Source organism: Cyanistes caeruleus, chromosome 6, assembly GCF_971803275.1.
Source record: "Cyanistes caeruleus chromosome 6, bCyaCae1.hap1.1, whole genome shotgun sequence".
Classification (NCBI taxonomy): Eukaryota; Metazoa; Chordata; class Aves; order Passeriformes; family Paridae; genus Cyanistes; species Cyanistes caeruleus.
In genome coordinates, this window is record NC_141706.1 from 9,962,025 (window position 1) to 9,981,333 (window position 19,309).

Genomic DNA, 19,309 nt, shown 5'->3' on the forward strand with positions numbered 1-19,309 from the left:
CAAGCATTTCCTATTCTCAAAACTGCCACAACCCAAAGGGTGCAATTCGAGTCAAAAGGGATATTTTTTCTCTTCCTGATGCCAGCAAACACTGCTACCCATACCCAGGGTTACTCTGCTGCCTGCTTTCTGTTCTGGCACTTTGCTTTCCCCCCATAATTCACATCACTCACCCTTGCAACCTCAGCGTGTGGCCCTGGAGCTCCGCACCATCTCCCCAAGACATCCACCACACCTGACTACACAAGGTCCCGTTTCCCACCACCCCACCACCCTGCCAGAGTTCCCAGTGACTGCCAGGCTGCCTTGTTTGCTGCCAGCCTGGGGCAGGACAGGGAATGCTTCCCGTGGCACATGTCTGCAGTCCGGCACAAAGTCAGAGCTGCTGGCTTCCCTGGCAGTGTGCATGCTCAAGAATTAATAAATTATTACAACAAATTAAAATATTAAGTTAATGATGTGCATGACTGCAAGTTACAGAGCTGGAAAAGAAGTCCTAATTAAATCAATACAGTTATTAGTCCCTTGTCATCTCTGATTAATTATTAGCTTAATATGCTCCATCATTTTCACTGTTAGTGGAAAGAGCTGCAGTGCTACCAGGAGGACCTGGGCAGTACACACCAGAAACCTATGGAGACATGCTGGAACTCCCAGCTCTGGGTTGAACAAAGTCTATCAGAGAAGAAAAGAAACATTTCATTTTTTGGGGCACTGGTCTGACAGCATTTAAGTTCGTTTTCAAAGGGGGAAGATGTTTACTCAGGGGATTTTTGACTGCTGAAAGGTAGTAAAGACTTGACTCCTAAAACTGGACTTAGTCCCAGGCATTTGTCCCGGTGCCTCCAAGCTTTTCTCTGCAGTGACAGGATGTGACCATGGTCCTTTCAGAAGCCAACATGCCACTCCCTTGCTCCAGAGCCCACCCCAGTTGTGTCCCTCACCCCATCCTCACTAGATGCACTCAGTTACCCCAGGGCACAGAGAAGGAGTGGGCACATAATAAGCTGGCAGGCATCAGCTGTGGTGCCTGGCTGCTCAGAGCACAGATGTAGCTCAGGACACCTGTCCTTTCATGCCACCGACAGGGCCAAAAATAATGTGCTGAGGTCACTTTTCTCCTTGGTAGTGATAACTGAAACAGTACCTTGGATTTAGGCAACAGATAGTATTTACCCAGAGCTTAGGGGAGCACAGCTTCCCTTCTGTTTTGCTGTCTTCCATCCTTTCACTTTCCCCAATTTTTTTCCGAACTCCTTGTAACAAGCAGGTTTCGTTTGCTGTCTGCAGGAGGGTCTGAGTATAAAAACTTCAAGGATAGGTCTCCACACATCTCTCCAGTAAGTCATGAAGCAAATTTGTACCACAAATGCTGCTATATCTTTAGACAGGAGTTTTGTCTTAGAAACAGCTTTCACAAACAAGCTCTTTTGAATAGGTTATCAACAGAAATACAAACACATGCTGCCGAGAACAAAACTGCTCCTTGAACTCATCAATGAAGCTTTTCGTGCTGCTAAGGGGTGATTCAGTAAATTAAATAATGTCACTGTTAAAGACTCTGCGTCTCAAAGATAAAAAGCCACTCAAACGATTTCTCAGGACTCTCACCACCCTATCGCTGCGATTACCTTGTGATAAATTGCCACCTGCCCCATGAGTAATGGTAGTTTCCAGTGCCATTTTATCATTTAGTCCTCTTACTGATATCTCTGTTAATGTACTGCCACAACACTTCAGCTTCCCATGCTCCACTTGCCTTCCACTGCAGTTGTGCAAAGCTGGAGCTCCTTATTTCCAGAAAGAAGTTAAGGTGGGACAACCAGTGTCATGCAGAAACCCTGTCCCCTGCTCCTTAGATATAAAGCCCACCTGTTTAGTGTCAGACATTAAGGAAAAAGTTTAAATTCTGAGTGCTCTGGCCAGCCTAGGTTTGCTGAGTAAACAGCATTTCTTCTAGAAATGGGCTGAACTCCAGTGAAATATTTGGCTATTTAATGAGCAGGCTCTAGGATAACGGTATTCGTGGGAATCAAAAAAGAGGGAGTAAAGAAAAGGGCTCCCCGCGCTATTCTTAGCTGCAAACAGCTAGATTTGGAATTTTGATTGTAAAGCATGGAATTTATAAATGGTGCCATGCTAAATTTACTTCATTTGTATACAATTGAGCCGGATAATCAGAAGTGTTCCAGTATGTTCCTGGTTAGCATCTTGGTTCTGGTTTTATTGTCTCCAAGCTGGTAGAAAAAATGCATTCAGTAAATAGTGCTTGCAAAATCTGTGTCCCAGTGTGTGTGCAGGAAGGTTTCCTATACACAGATTTTATATAAATGCACATGTGGGTGCACATGCACGCACACAGACACTGAGCCGTGATTTACTTCCAGAGGGAAGCCAAGGAAATTCCCACCCCCTACCATTTAAACGATCAGCTCTTTGGCTCCAAACATTCTGCAACTTCTCAGCCAAGTATTTTACCCTTCCAATATATATAATTCATTTTGCTGCACACATTAGTTAATGATAGTGAGATACACGATTTAGTCGGTCCTATAGAAACATTACTGACAATCGCAGAAAGATCCATTTCATTTAGTAAGTTGGTTTTTTTTTTAGTTTGTCTTTCGCAGCGCGGTGTGAATTAGCAGCAATCATCAGCTCAAAGATTTGCCACATATACTTCGTACTCCGGCAATTTTTCATAATTAATTGGCTTCCCGCGGTTGCACAAGCTTTTAATTACGATATTAATATAGGTTAAAAGGACTTTACACTGTTTTACGCTTCGGGGAGGAGGCGGAGGGGGAGCAGGGGAAAGCGGGAGGTGGGAGAGGAGCTATTTCATTTCACCGGTGCTCTGCGGCGATTATTTCTGGATTTTTAAAAATAGTCGATGAAACGCTAATAATAAATCCCTTATCGGGGCACCCGGGGCGGCCGCCGAGCCCGTCCCCGGCCGGGCAGGAGCGCGCCCCATCCCGCACCTTCCCCAGCGGCGGCGGCGGCCGACACTTACGCTGTCCCCAGGGCGCGGTGGCCGGCAACCTGCGCAGGTGGATCTCATCCTTCTCCATCGCCCGTCCGAGCCCCGCAGCCCGCCTGCCACTTGGTACCAAAGTGAACTTGCCAGGATCCCTCCTCCCGCCGCTCCTCCTCCCTCGTCCCCCCCTGCTGCCGGGGCGGGCGCGCTGCTCCGGGAGCGGCTCCGCGCAGCGCCCCGCCGCCCCCGGGCACACTTTAAATACGGGCGCCGGGCGGCGGCCGGCCCGGCCCGCCGGAGCGCGGCCCTCCGCGGGGAGCCGGCCCTCCTCCCGCCCTGCCCCGCTCTCCCTCCCTCCCTCCCTCCCCCGGTGACGCCGCGGCTCTCCCCGCCCGGCCGCCCCCGCGCAATCCCCGCGCCATCCCGCGCGTACCTGCGCTGGCGGCGGGGCTGACCTTGGGCGCGGGGCGGCGGCGCCGGAGCGACGGCGGCAGCTGCGGGCGGGGACAGCGCGGCCGCGAAAGGTCAGCGCGCCCTGCGCTGCGGGAGCGCCCGCCGCCCGGCCCCGCACCCGCCGCGGAACCCCCGCGCCGCTTCCTTGCTCTTGGGTTGGTTCGTTTTGAGGGGGGGGTTTGTTGTTGTTTTCCTGCAGAAGCTGCCTCACCTTCCCGTTTTTCCCGAGGTGAAAAGGAAAACCGAGGCTGGGTTTGCTGCCGAAGCCCCGGGGTGGCTCCCCCTCGCCCAGAGTGCAGGCTGGCCACTCCCCGTGTTTCTCACAGCCTCGGTGGGAAAGGTGACGAGATTCCCAGCTGGGAGAGCAGGGATAAGGTTCTTCAGCCCGCCGGCACAGGGGCAGCCAGAGCAGCTCGTCTCCCGGGAAAACTTCTTCTCCCAGGTCTGGTCAGGAGGGATGCTCTGAAGGTCACCATAGACACCAATCAACACCAGCCCTCAAAGAATAATTTCTTAAACTTTTTTTTTTTTTTTAGAAAGGTGAGGTGTAAAATAGCTGGCACTTGCTTTTTACACCTCCCACTGCGTGACTACAGTATTTGTACAGGGGTTTGAATAGGATTTCAGGCTATTCCCCTTTTCAAAGCCCCACAGGGATTCCCTTGTCTTCTCCAAAGTTACAGCCTGAGCCCGTGCTGTGCTGCAGAAACCCACTCAGGCAAACCTGACACAGATTTATCTGCACCATTCTCTCTGACTGTTTTCTCTCTCTTTTTTATTGTAATCTCAGACGAGCACTTAACCCTCAAAAATGCAGTTGGGAGTGTGCAAGGGCTCTGCCAGAAGCAAAGAGGCTCTGCAGACTTCCCAACTTCTGGCAGGCAGCCCCCAAGTGTCCCACATTTGTAAGCTCCACTCATTGCCGTGCTCCTGCTGTACCCAGGCCCTTCCCGGTCCCCTTGCATCCAGGGAAATTGCAGAGACTGCTTCGTAGCATCTTGCTGGTGGCACTTGCCCCCAGGCTACAGATAATGATTCTAATTCCACTCTGAATTCCCCCTTGCTACTGAAAATGTAGCGGGTTATGGCTTAGGTATCTCCATGGGGCTGTTTTTTGGAAAACTGTAAAAGCATCTTTCCTGGGATGCTTGGGGATTTGACAGGAGTGGCAGAAAACACAGTGTGGTAAATACATAAATGGGGGAATTTATGCATATGGACTTTCCCTTCATGGAATATAAGCCCCAGAAGGGCCTGAGTCAGGATGGTTTCAGGCTACATTTCTATCTTTTTTGTTCCATTTGAACATTTGGGCTGGTTTTGGGGACAGTTTGGATGGGACTATTTTTAAAGTGCACATCACTGGGTTTAATTTTAGCGGGGGAAGGGGCGAGTAGATTGTGTTGCACCGAAGCCTCACTCACCAGCTCACTTAACCCCCAGATCAAAGGCACTTGGGAACGTGCTGTTTTCCCTTTGCCTATAATTAATTTATTTTGGACAGAGATCTGCGACAGACCCAAATGTGGGCATGGGACCAACACATATATTTGTTTTACAAATGTGAGACACAAAGAGGGATCTGGGAATTGTGCTGGATTCCAGTATCCCATCTTATCGTGACCATGAGGTCTGTGAGCATCTGCTAGATAGAGCTGGTGTGGGAGTTCAGCCTGGATGTATGCACAGGGCCTTCATCACTGAAGTCCCACCTTTTCTGGGGGTGGTCCCTATTGAAAATCCAGCCAGAGGTAGATCAGCTGATTGATGACACCATTTTGTAGCAGGTTTTAGGAACTTCTAGTCTGACAAGCTGGATTTTGAGAATTAGGTGTGTATTCCAGCTTCATACCTGAAAAAAAAAAAATAAAGCTTTTATTACTGACTCATTCGAGGTGTTTAAGTCTTAATGAGTAATAATTTATCTTTGTGTCTTGAAAATTGAAATACATTAATTGCCTGGTATTATTTTGGAAGGTCCTAGGCTGACATGGCCCAGATTTGAATGGTAATGGAAAAATCTCAGCACAGTGTGGAACCTGTGCTCCACCCATTAGTACTGAGAGGCAGGACAGCAAATTCCCATCCCAGACCCCTAGATGAGCTCTGGCAGATCCTTTAGCTTCTCTGGAGAAGCCCATTGTTGGAAGCTGCTATAAAGATAACAGGGAAACCATGAGTCTGGACAGAGCCAGCTGACCTCCACCCCCCTGCGCTGTTTCCCCACACTATTCCTTCTACCTGTCAATATTCCCTTGTCTGTGTGGGTGTATGGACATTGAAATTGGGCTGACAAGGGCTGGACCACTCACCTGAGGTGACAGATCTGCACTGTGGGACTGCTTAGGCTCCAACAGGCACAGAGGAAACTCAATTTGTCTCCTCAAGAGCCCCACGAGCTAAAATAGGCTGCTGTGATGACAGGAAGCAGACTCCAGCTCCAGTTTTCTTCCTCAGCCTGTGATAAACCCAGCGTGCCATCTCAACACATACTTGTGAGAAGAACAGCCAAGGGATGGAGAACCCACTGTCTTTGCAATAAAACAAAAATGTTCTCCCAACAGTGAGGAAGGCGACAGCGGGGCTTGGCACCCACACCTACAGTGAGTGCTCTTGCTGGAAATATTTACAGTCTGTAAAATGAATTGTGTGCCTTCCAAACAATAATAATGCAGCTCTGGGCTGCTGTGTTTTGGAGCTGAGTGGAGGCTCCTGGGGTGCTCAGGGTGCTCGTGCTCTGAGGAAATGCCTGTGTGTGGCACACCACACCCCCCCCCCCCCACCCCAAATGGCAAACACCCACCCATCCCTCTGCCTTGGGGTTGCCTCTGGACTACTTTTCTGAAGTCTTTTATGCTTTTAAGGGGTGCTCAGTGAAGGCAGGGATCTACTTCAGCTCTGCTCTCAGCTGGGGCACCCAGAGATAAGAGCCCATATCCCTGGCAGGCACCCGGAGCAGCATGAACATAATCACATGATGGTGAAACAAACCCTGGCTGTGACAGCAGCACAGCCCCTGCCCCTCACCTTCACCCCACACACAGCATGCTCCCTGGCTGCCATGGCCTCTCAGACAAAAATTAAAAAGTTAAAATATTGTATAGGATCAGGTTCCAGAGAGCCCTAAAACCACAGGCAATGTGGGAAAGATAAACAGGGCGTGATAAGCCACAAAATAAAAGCTAAGGCATGCTCAGAGTATTAGCAGGTGGCAGGATTAAGTAAATGATGAGAGGTTTTGCCATGTAATGCACTGAAACCATAGGATTATTAAGTAAATTACTGTATACTAGTAAATGGAACAAAACTGTATACAGAATACAGAACATTGTTACATTGTCATGAGATACAAGTCAAGCCAGAAGCTTTTGGGTTTTTTGAAAAGGGATGAGAATAGTCTACTGTACAAAGGAGTCAGGCTGTGATTTTCAGCTTGGTAAACTCTAAAAGCTCTGATGGTTGGAGGGACGTTTGTGGGGATGTTCTATTTCTAATCTCCTTTCCTTGCTGCTTTCCCCTGACAGACAGTGGGGTCCTGGCTGAGGTGGACCTCAGAGTATGGCAAGTTCTTTTGGTTCTACATCACTTAGCTTTTAGGCAGAGCTCATGTACTTAAAGCACAGATGATTTTATTTGTTTTGAACTCATTTAGGTCTGTTACTTCGGTGAGCAGTCTCTTTTTTCTTTTTTTCTTTTTCTTTTTTTTTTAATATTTTTTACATTTTTTTACGATTTTTTTTTTTTTGTGATTTAACATTTTGCAAAGCTCGGTGAGAAAAATATTACTGCCTGTAAACAGTAATGTCCAGGAGGAGCAGGACTATTCCCTTTCTTAGGTCCCCACGAAATACTTCCAGCAGTTGCTGTCATCCACGAATCTGGGAAACACCCCGGCTTTTCCCATCAATGCTGCCGAAGTTTCCGAGCGTCGTTTTACAGAAGTAGTTCGAGGCACCTCCCACTTCTTCCTTGTGCAGTTTGGAGTTGAAAGGAGCAGCAGCCGAGAGCCCCGGCAGGCCTTTGGAGTGAATTTGGGAGATGCTGTGAGCTGCCTCCCAGGAGCGGCGCTCGGAAGGCTCCGCTCAGCCCGTGTGAGTCACCCCGCTGCTCGGGGAAGGAAAGTCTGACAGCCGTGGCACAGCTGCACCGGCCAGAGGAGGGAAACAGAACCCACTCCCAAGTTTTTTAAACCCTCTGCTATTAGATCCAGTCTCCCTCCCCATCCCAAAGCTCATTGAACCGGAGCCAAACCACTGCTGATGCGAGTTTCGTTTTGGTGAGGTCGCCATCATCCATCTCCAGCTCCTGCGGGATTCTGGAGCTGTGCCTACAATTATCCATACGTTTAGAAAATTTTTCCCTAATCTCAAGCACTTCTTGCTGTAGGGCAAGACAATTGGTCCTTGGCCATTTCCATCAGACACAGCAGTGTATGTTCCCTGGTGTGTGTTCCCTGCTCTTGGATCTTTGTGACTGACAGCAGCACAAATTGATTACCTTCTTGAACTGAATCTTCAGGTAATCACGAGCAGAAAAATCAGATTGGTTCTTAATTTTTGTTGTTGTTGTTGTACAGTCCAAAGCAAAAATCAGGCCATAGTGTTTCCATCTTCCAGCATGCTACAACCTGCATCTGTGTCATTGGTCTTCAGCAATGAAGGAAAAAAAATATATATAAAATTGCTTAGCAGAAGTTACCTGTAGAGCTTTAGTCACTTGAATCACAGAGGAAGAAAGGGTGAAGCATTTACTTGTGGCTCCACTTGACACACTTTGCATTTATAGGAGGCAGCGTCTCCCTCAACACACATTTAGTCCAGGTGTTTACTGCAACTTCATTTTGAACCTGCAATGGTTTCACTGTTTTGCAATTGAGACAGCAAAGCTCTTTGTTGTAAAACACAAAGAGGCACTAACAGTGAGCCAGGTTAATACTTTAAGTGGCTTGGATACTGGAAGGCTGCAGCCTTGTGCTACAGTCATTCTACAGCAGATTTAGCATCCTGCATGCACTGGCAACTCACTGAGAGACAAGATTTTAACACTTCATTAACTGTGATGGGAGTTCTGCCATCAGCAGTGATGGTTTTCACATGTGAGGACCTAAATATTTCATATCCTCCTTCCTTATCAGCAGATATCCACTAAAACAGCTCAAAACTTGTTATCCACTGGAGATTAGAGACTCTGTAAAGCTCAGAGTTTTGACAGCACTTGCCATAGGAGGTGCTGGTTCTTCCAGCCCATCCATGTGGCCATCTGCTCACCAGGATAACAGAGATCATGCCCAGAGACCCAGCCCATGGGGTTTTGCTCCTTGTCTGTCCAACCTCCTACGTAGCCAGGAGCTCAGACTGATCTCCCTTTCCTGAAAATGCTTCACAAAAAGTAGCAAATTTGTACTTCTGTAAATGAGTGCAGACCTGAAGCTACAACAGCACCAGACTGTGGTATAACAGCAAATACTTGGATAATATTTCACTCATATATCTGCTTTTTCTGATTTGAGCTATGGTGGTGCAGCTCTCAGTGGTCTACACACAGCAATTACCCACAAATATTGTAAGGCCTTTCCATGAGACATTATTGATGAAATTACACAGAAGACTGTCACTGAAATGTAGGTTTAAATTTTGTACTTTCATATATTCAGTTGCAACAGGTGGTTACAGCTTTTTGTTTATTTCATTGTTTGGGTTTTTTTTAAATATCCACAGTTTATCTCCAAGGTGTTTGTGGTTTAAACACATGACTCATTAATTGAGTTGGGATCTCTGTGAAGACTCTCTGGAAACAAGAGAACAATGAGCTGAGAATCCAGTGCAGGGCTGAGTCAGAGGCAGGTTCAGAGACATTCACCCATATTTTCCAAAGCACCTATAGGCAAAGATACATATGGCCTGCATGAGAAACTGTGAGGGTGGTGAGCTGGTTAAAGGAACAGCTGTGTTCACTTTTTCAGCCTCAGACCTCTGTGTTTCTGCAGGACAGGTACTGAAAGGAAGAAACAGAGACAAAATTGAAGAGCGATATTTCAATATACAATCACCCCCCTGAGACAGATCTTAGCAAGAGAGAACATCACCTGCAGTAGCTGAGTCCTGATTGATGTAATCAGGTATGGCTGTGTCCTCACATGCATGTGTTTGAATATCAAATGGATCCAGGAAAGAATATAGACCTTTTTATATTGTGCTTTGGATCCATATAAATAAAATAATGCAGCAGTGATTGTTTCCTGGTGAGGCTGAGCACCGCATACCTTCCTGCATTATATTTGTAAGCATAAGGAGCCTGTCTATATCCAGATGGGTAATCAGGATTAACAAAGACATGCCATTTATTACTTTACACAAATGCACCATATAAATGCACCACTTGCAGAAAACACTGTTTTGAAAAGCAGGCAGCCAACACGGGGTCCTGTGTGATCCCAACAGCTCCAGGAAAAATCAGGGTGGGAAGGCAGACAAAGCCAGACAGGATGACAAAACCAAGGTGACACAAAAGCCCAGAGCTGTGGGTCAGGTTTAGTAATAAGAGGTGAGGGCTGGACAAGAAGGGAAGAAAAAAAGTGATAAAAAAGTTTGTAAAGTCCTTGTGTCCTATTCAGTGTGACTAATCCAAAGTCAAACTCCTCTGATGAGCTGTTGCCTCCTGTCAGGGCAGCTTTGACATCCAGGCCATTCCTTCAGCTCTAATGCCACCTTCTCCATGGAATCTTAATAAATCTTTTTAATTGCACCACTTAGGAGTGAATCTGTCATGGGAGAATTTTTTTGTAGCTCCCCTCCAGACTGGTAGATCTGTGCAAGAAAAGAAGAAAGGGTGTTCCACTGCTATTTTTGTCAGCACTGCGATCCAAGAGGTATCGCACGAAGGAGTTTTCTTTTTCAGAGGTGAACTGGCATCACAGCAGCAAACTGAATTTGAGTGGGTTCAGGAAGTTCTGTGTGCATCATTTATGTAGGTCAAGGTGGGAAATAGACACATTCACACAAATGTCTGGTGGTTCTGGCAATTTCTTTTCAAGAGCAGGTCTTGAATACCCCCTTTCAAAACACAGGGTTTTCAACATATGTAATATTTCTTTGGCCTATTTTATCAGCTATTCCAATAATAAAAACCAAGTTATTTTATATATATAATTTTTATACATATAAATACAGAAATCTTGTATCTTAACAGCAGGTTGGTTTCCCAGGGGAAGATGCCAGCACATACCCTGAGGATGAGGATATCAGTAGCTATATCAGAGGTGAGGGACTTGGCACAAGGTCTGAAAGGTACCAGGGACACAGGAGAGGAATTTCCAGTGGCTCATTCTCTCCTTCTTCACGTGTACAACCTGCACACCCAACAATTCACACACCTTAAAGTATTTTTACCTGAAAAAAAGTTCTCAGATGCCTTTCCCCATCAGGTCATGAAGAGTATTATTTAGTTATTGATTATGGACAATAAACCTGAACAGAATAAAGAGAATACATCTCAGTGTTCTCTCTGAAAATTTTTAAATACTTTTAAAAATGCACTTGTTACAAACTTGTAAGTAACTTTAATTTATCAGTGTGTTTGGGAAGACCTGGACATATGTAAAAACAATCCTGAAAAATTACAAGATAAAACTCTGTTTACAATTCTGAAAAAAAGCTTTTAAAGTATCTTTTTTTTTATCCCCTATGCCCTAATTCTCATGCCTTTCTCAGGCAGAGTTACTTAAGTTCTTCTTCACAAATCTTGCACACAGATGCAATTGATCTTTATCACGTTCTTTTAAACACGAGGGGGCACCAAAAAGCCAGAGGAGCAAGATGAAAACGGTTCCCGTACAATAAATCAGAAAAAAAACCTGTTGCAACTCTTGATAGCCTTGTCAAGTGAGACAGATTTTGAAGGAAAAAAAGGAAAGCAATGCAATGTTTTATCAGTCCTTCATCTGAAAGGACTGGGTAAGTAATCCCTGCCATGTGCATATTTTACTGCCTCATTTCTTTTACTAGCTAGAATCTGGATTATTTCCCACCACAGATGGTTCTCGAGGAAGGTGGAATCCTATGTTCATGGTTTTATAAAGGAGGAATCCAGTCCTGAAGCTAAAAGGTGCCAAATACCCCCTAAAATGCAAAATTGAGACAAAGGAACATTAGATTTTTTAATTCCTTTTTACTCTAGAAACATCAGCTATGCTTGCATTACTAACATTTCCAGCCCTGTTTCAGTCAATTTGTGTTTCCATAATAAAGCTGTCTAAAAAGGAAGTTTTGATATTTAGACTAAGATATGAAAGTTCTTAATGTAGCGTGATCCCGTCTACTGAAATATGGGTGTCTGCACACAAAATCCAAGGGAATTTTCCCAGTTCCAGGGCTGAGCAGGAGACCCAACACAGAGTAAAGACAGAGAGCAGAGCTGTGGTGTGAGGAAGGGCCATCTGAGCATTGCTCCATCACCTTTGTGACTGCTGAGGCTCTGCTGAGCTTTTCCAGCCCCACACAAGGTCTGGGGTCAGGCTGCAGGGTTTGGTGTGTGACAGATCACAGCTATTCATCCTCCCGTTGCTGCTGCTCATAAAAAGGAGCAGAATTCAAAGGAATGCCACGTTTTAGTCCAATGAATGAAAGCAAGGCTCCTCTAGGGCTTCAGGGAATGGCTTTGGCAGAGTGTTTTTCTTTCTAACTTTTCCTAACTTTTCCTTTTTTTTCCCTCTTTGACTTCTGATATTCAAGGTTTCCTCCCGAGGAGTTTCCTGCTTTCTTAGGTGCACTCTCATTCGTCCTGGATTTTTTTATGTTGTCCTAACTCTCAAGGCAATTATCCATCTAGCCTTTCCCTCTTCCCAGCCTAAACAAACATTGGAGGAGTGAGGTTTCAAAGGAATTAACACTTCCTAGGTCAACATGAGGTCTCAGGGGAGACATCCCTAACTGAGAGCTTGTTTAGGTGGATTCCTTAAGTCAGCAGGTAGCAATCACAAGGAGGTAATAATTTTATTTTTTTTGAAAGTGTTAAACTGTTTTAACTCATTTTAAATCCCAGGTGAGCTCTGCATGGAGTTAAAATGTCTCTTCTGTGTAGTATAGACCATACACAGGTTGATTATTCCATCCATGAGATGATGGTACAGGTATGAAGGTTTCAAGCTCCTGTTACCTGCTTGGGAAAATGGTTCTACAGTGACACAGATTTCATGGTTAAGATTTTCCTGATAACCAGCTGTGTCTGGACCTGCACAGGGCTGCTTTTCCTATTCTCTGTGTTTATCTAGGTTATGAACTCCCTGCTCACTGTTGTGTTTGTTACCTGCTTAATGCAGGTAAAACTGTTTATAAATGGTTTCCAAAATAAGAAAACTCTTTGGGCTTTGTGTGTGTATATATATATGTGTGTGTGTGTGTGTGTGTATATATGTATGTATGTATGTATGTATGCTGAAGATGTGATGTGTTCTTTAAATTCATCACAAACTCAGAAGGATCCCCTGACTCAAAAATGAATTTATGGATGAAACACAGGAGAAGGGAGTAATGAGATGTGAATGCTTTTCACGCCATTACCTTTCTTGTAACTGTGAGTCAGTGAACTTGATTGTGCTTTGTTCTCATGTGTAAATGTTTGCCTTGTGCATTACTGACAACAGACCCAGCTATGAGGTAAAAAACTCATCACTTCTGCAAACTTGAGACCAAAGCCTGGCTGGTCCAACCTTGACATCAAGGCTTCCAGTGCACTTACCAGCCCCTGAAATTAGGGGAGTCTCTGACTTAATGAAGTTTGTAGGTGTGTGAGGGACTTTTTATTCAATCACTTAAGTAGGTGTTGGGATGGAGAAGAGGTGAGAAGCAGGTGAGTTTAGGAGTGTCCAACTATTGCCTAATCCAAATTTTTCTTTAATTTTTCTTAATTCCAAAAATACTAGAGGTTCTTCTTGCATTATGCCCCAGGTCTCCAAGCATTTCTGTGTGTGTGTGTGTGTATGTGTTGGTAGCAGCATTAATTCCTGCACATTCCAGAGCTGGAGTTTTTCTTGTGCTGAGCTGCACAACATCTCTTCAAGCGGAGCTGCTCCTGTCTGACACTGCTGGGACATTCATCAGCTCCCTCACTAAAACTCAGCATCATCACCTGATGGTTTTGTTCTGGTCTTCAGTGTGCTTCGCTTTTTTGGGGTCACAAGTTGGGTTTGGCTTCTCTTTTTCCCTGACATAAATGCATTTAATTGGTTTTGCCTTCCTTTAATTTGTCACCTTTCCCTCTTTTAGCTGCAGATATTTTCCCAATAGTACTGAGATGCCTTTGCCAGGTGCCTTACATTAACCATGACTGCAGCATCCCTCCCTGCAGTGTATCCAAAGCAGGCACAGCACCAGGGAAGCTCTCCAAGGACACCAGAGCAGCCCCTGTTATTGCCAAAGCTGTCCTGGGATTTTTAACCTTCACACCAAATGTCTGTTTCTTATCCACCCACCATACTTTATATATCTCCCTCAGACATATGAATCAGCTCTCTGGGGATTTGGAATTGTTGATTAAAGAATCAAGGTAGTCCATACTTGACTACGAAATCAGACAGTGATTATGGCTCCACATGAACTTTTGGTGCCAGCTCTGGCTCAATCTTCCTGTACATGCTGGGCCTTTTATTGCTGCACTCACTCCTTCCTCTGAACTATGGTTCAAGAAGCCTGTGAGGAACAACCGAGGCAACTTATCTGAATGAGGAAAAAAAGAAAACAAAGATTTGGGGTTTTGTTCAGTTGAACCAGCTCCTCAAACAATCTCTCAATGACAACACACATGTTCATGATGGCAGGAGGCAGCTTGGAAAAAGAGAAAGAATTACTTAAAAAATCATAAATAACCATGCTGCTGGATGTGGCACTATAGCCTGAACTGGAATCTGTCAGGAAAGTTAAAAATGGCCCTTTGTGAGTACCAAAGCTTCTAACATCATGAATGTCAGGTCTGATAAAATTTCCTTTCAGGCAGCAATGAAAACTTCCTGAACTTTATTTCATTCACTCAGTCAAATAAGGCATATAGTGTCCCAATCAACCTGAAAAAAATTGTTCTTTCCAAACACAGAACTTTCCTGCAGACAGGAAATTCTCTTACTAACCAACCAAGTAGAAATAAAGTCAAATGATGAATACAACCTGGTTTTCTTACTGTTACATTTAAATTTCCACCAAAGATAATAAAAAAAAAATACAAAGAAATTGTACCTTATCCTTTCCAAACTGCAAAACTCAATCTTTTGCAAAACAAGAGTAAAGCTTTCAAGCCACGGTGCTGTTTCTTTTCTGTGCTGTGCAGGTGTGCTGCAGATTTCTCCTTCATTTTGCAATACTCAATTTGTATTGAGGAGGAAATGGAATTCTGATCTGCAAAGCTGAATTTTTTCCATCAGCTCTGGAGCTGTCCTTTAAAAGGAATTAGTGTTTCCTGAATGCATTTGATACGTGCAAAACCCAGAAGCCGGTGGAAACGTTGGACATACTAGATAATAAAATCCACCATGGCATATGAAAAGTGTAGCTAACCTGAGTGGAGAAGTGCACTGAGCTCATGAAACTCCTATCCTTTCTTGCATTCATCCCTTCTCCCCACTTCCTCCCACTTGGCACCAGCACACAGAAGACCATTTCCAGTGACAGAGGAAAGAGCTGCCTCCTCCTCAAGCAGCTCTGCTTCGGTGGCACACAGTTTAGAAACAAAACAAAGCACTGATAAACATGCACTCCTTGCCCTAAAAGAACCTGGCTGTGAAAAAAGGGAGGTGTTAGCAGTGGTTTCAGCACTCTGGGAGTGCCTGACTGTGCTGATTTTGAACATCAAACACTCAGCTTATGAGAAAAACCTCATCTGGCAGAGTTGTACCAGCATCACCCTGAGCCCTGCAAAGCTGGAAAAATTAAAATAGCTCTCTTGATTTTTGTCAGGGTGGAGGAAGACATCCTTTCCTCCTAACTGCACACCCGCTGACTTAAAGTTTCAGTTCAAACCATAACAGACTAGAAGCAGGGAATAAAATCTGGGGGATGTATTTCAGCTGCTGTGGCCTAGTCTGGTGCCAAGAAAGCCTCTAGCAGGATGAAGGGGTAATTAGCATGGGGCAGGAATGGCACCACCACCAGGAGAACTCAGGGGAGCTCTTTTCAGCAGCTACTGGGCTTGCAGGGTGATAAAAATGTAGGAAAGAGAGATGTGTGATGAGGATTTTGTGGTTTTAATCTGTCTCCTTTCACTGGGGTATTCAAAAGCAACTCTGGCTAAATCAAAAGTTTTAATGGGAAGAGATGATAGTAACCAATCATTAAAAAACTTTAGGATGCTGTCAGACAATCTGATGTTTAAGTTTTGGTTAAGAGGCTAAAGCAGCAGTTTAAGAGCTGCCTAGTGTAGGGTTTAAGTATTTACGTGTATTTTAGTAACAATCATTTTATAATTACCAACATGTTATTGTGCCAGATGTATGTTTATAAATACCACCAGACTCACTGTAGCACCAACTTCACTTGTGTGATAAATATTGACATGTTTGTCTTAGAAAATGATCTCTTTTGCTTTGGAGTCTTTAATTAGTTCCGCTTTCTGTCATTCCCTGGAATTGATTTTTGCATGTTTACTCTTTGGGAACTGTGTGTACAATCCTTGCATAGCTGCCAGAACTTGGGTGATATGTTGTTCATCTCTGAAGCTTTGTTAAAGTGTTTTGAAAAGTGAAAAACGGAGGTTTCTATAAATCTGCCAGCGAGTTGTAGCCAGTTTTGTTATTTTTTTTTAATTTGTTTTTTTTAGAAGTTGAAGAAACTTGGAAATGGGCAGGAAAAGTTTAAAAGTGTTTTCTTTAACAGTTTGAAACATCGTTTTTCATGTTGCTATTATAAACAGTGAAATGCCCTGTTCCCTTATTTGGTTAAAAAAGCAGACAAGCTATATGCACTGGGTATTCTGCCTCTAGGACCCTTTTTAACAACAATTATTAATTATAGTGCATGCTGGTTGGCATCCCAGATTGGTGCTACTGAACTGAGAAGCCAAATATTGAAAGTTTTTGTTTGAAGGTTCAGTTCGTAACCCCTCTGTTTGGATTAAGAGCAGAATGTTTGTGTGAATTTTTTGGTAAAAAAATCTGAGCTTCCAATGTTTAATGGAAGTGTATTATAACACAGGCCATGTCTCCAAAGTCCTCTCAGAGTGAACAGCAAAACAGTTTTAAATGCAAACACACGTTTCATAAACTTTGGTTTATTTAACTTTTTTTTTTTTTTTTTTAATGAGGAGATGAATTTTACAGCTGACAGAGTCAAAATTAGGCAGCATTATATTCCACAAGCATTCCATCCTGAGGGTTTTTTTTCAGCTTCACAACAAAGATTTCTGTTCATCTCAGATTGCACAATATTCAGTGACTGGAAGTCTAGTCTGTGTCAGAATTCTCACATTGCTCTGCATCCCATCTTCCAGGCTGGTTTTCCGTTGCAATCTTGGCCTAAACTTAGCTTTTAAGAGCTTTGTGCTGGCCACAGTGCTCAGACATGAATCACTACCTCACTTCCCCACACATTAACAGCATTTATTCAGGGGGAAGGAGTTCACCTCACACCACACGTGCCATTGCTTGCCCAGGAGCTGGGTGGCAACTTTGCTTCCAAGAGGTGCTAAATTATCAGAAAGTAGGATTGTCTTTAGATGAGAGGATCCTAAATGTTTTTGACTGAAAAGTGGAGCACAGAAAAAAGAATTGTGGGAGATTGAGGAGAGATGGCTTGCCCAAATAGACTCTGCTCATCCAAGTTCCCTACAAAGCAGAGTGTGCTGTGCTGAGAGCAGAGGTGCTGTAACGATGCACCAGGATTTTTACAACACACAATAATGCTGGGTGGTCTACCCGTGTAAATTCACTGCAAAAGGAGAAAGTTCACAGTCTTCAGACCCCTGCACAAAGGCACTGGAATTTACTCCCTTTTTTTCCCCTCATGAACTGGGATCACCCCAAACAGAGACATTCTGGAAGGCTCTGACCAAGTGAAATACATCTTTTCCCTTAAAACTCCCAGTTCTGTGTGTTTTTTAGGAGTATGGGATCATATTTACCAAGAGGTTTTGATACTAGACATTATGTGGCTCTGTAAGTGCCTGACACTGCCAGGCAAGTATTCAAGACTGTTATAAAAAAAAACAAAACCAAAACCAAAAAACAGAAATCATCTTCAACCTTTTGATAATTCAAAACTGAGCATTGTTTTTCCAAGTTGAACTACATTAGAAAGGAGAATTCAATGATTTTAACTTGTTTTAACTGTGTTTTACTACATACACAGGTATGAGAAAACACATCTAGAGCATAAAAATTCAGACTACCTGTCCACTGGAATAAATTTGAAATCTGAGCTCTGAGTACCTAACCCCACCCTTTATCACCCTGGGGGGAATTAAACTTCATATTTTAAAAGAGTCCTTTAATTTTTCTGTCAGCTTTTCCTGTAGCTGGTACTGAACGCAGCTGAAGAGTCTGGTGGGAAATTTAACACCTGGAGTCACCAAATTCTCACCCTTGGGTGGAAACTGAAGGACTTATGGGTCAAGTGGAGAACAAAATATAAGGTTATATTTGTGTTTGAAATGTCTGGAAAAATGTCAGTGTGTAGAATTGCTCCATACAGGAGAGGCAGACTTTACCCTTTGTCATTCTTGCCAAATGGGAACAACCAGTGAAATGAAAATATTGATCTAAAATCTCTCAATACACTGCACATAATCAGCAGAATGGTCTATTACATGGGTACACTTCACATTAATACAGTTCCAGGGATTAATGAGATTAAGAAATATCACTGAAGACACTGGGCAAACTGGCAAGTTCTTTCTTGTGAAACTGTGCAATTAGAAATGAATCCAGGCTCATTCTTAGGTCTCAGACTGAGACTGCAGTGTCTGCAGGGGAAGGAAAAAAACCGCTGTAACAAGCAGCTTAATGCCCCATGAGCCATTACAGCCATAGCTGAGATAAATTATGACTGAAATTCAGGGGGGTGAATAAAACCTTCTAGACACAAATTTAAGGTACCCCAAAAATAACAAAATGCATTCAGAATTATATCCCCAAATTTTGGTTGTTTTACAAGGTTTATTCAGCACCTGTCTCTAAGTCTTGCCATGCAAAAGCCAAACCTCAAGAACTAGGATCAAGTTAAGCAGCTAGGTCTTTTCTTCTCTTAATTTGGATTATGTATGTCCAGCAACATGGTCTTAATTACTTTTAAGTGCACCAAAACTGTTCCAGAATTAGCAGAAGAGGGAATAAGTGAATGGAAAGAAAACATTATCAACTGAGTAGAGCTGATGAAGACAGTTCTGAATTAGTTTTGTCAGCAGCATTTCTGGCTTCTGAGAATCTGAAGGGTCTCATTTCTGAGATGTCAAGCCAGCAGTGGGGGAGGTGCCAAAAATAAAAGACAATTTAAGAATAAATATAAATCCAATCTAGTTTAGAAGAACTCGTCATAGGGTAAGAGTTTCCCACAGGACTGAGCACAGCTACGGAAATGGTCCTGCTGAGGACATTTCCATTCCGGAGGAATCCCCCTTCAAAACTCCAATGTGTTGTCACAGAGCCACTGTCTCCAGCTGCCAGAAAGAGTCCTGTGAGAAAATGACTACCCTGACACTTCCGTCTGAGCTCTTTTCTTTCTCATTTTCTGACTGCAGAGCCTCTGCCTGGGCGTGTGAGCCAGTGGCACGAGTGGGATTCATCGTGGGGTAGACTCTGAGGTAAAAGTACAACTTTTCCATGGATTTCTATGCCCCATTCACTGTTGCTTTATCCAAGTGCCCTGTGGCAGCCAGTGCTTAACAACAGCATTGACATCT

At 44.0% G+C, this 19,309-nt stretch overlaps 1 protein-coding gene across 14 annotated transcripts in view; it reads right to left on the reverse strand.

Annotated features, from left to right (window-relative positions):
- The window catches only part of ANO1 (anoctamin 1), a 71,751-nt gene extending 67,844 nt beyond the window's left edge, over positions 1-3,907 (reverse strand). For 8 of the 14 annotated variants that reach the window (XM_086894972.1, XM_086894970.1, XM_086894971.1 and 5 more), the window contains exon 1: positions 3,017-3,213. In XM_086894972.1, the coding sequence (XP_086751098.1) occupies positions 3,017-3,074 (58 nt within the window). In that variant the 5' untranslated portion in view covers positions 3,075-3,213. Of the gene's footprint in view, positions 1-3,016; positions 3,214-3,413; positions 3,494-3,644 lie in introns of those variants that run through there. The other 6 variants (XM_086894979.1, XM_086894975.1, XM_086894973.1 and 3 more) reach the window with 4 other exon arrangements.
- Positions 3,908-19,309: the final 15,402 nt, after the last annotated feature.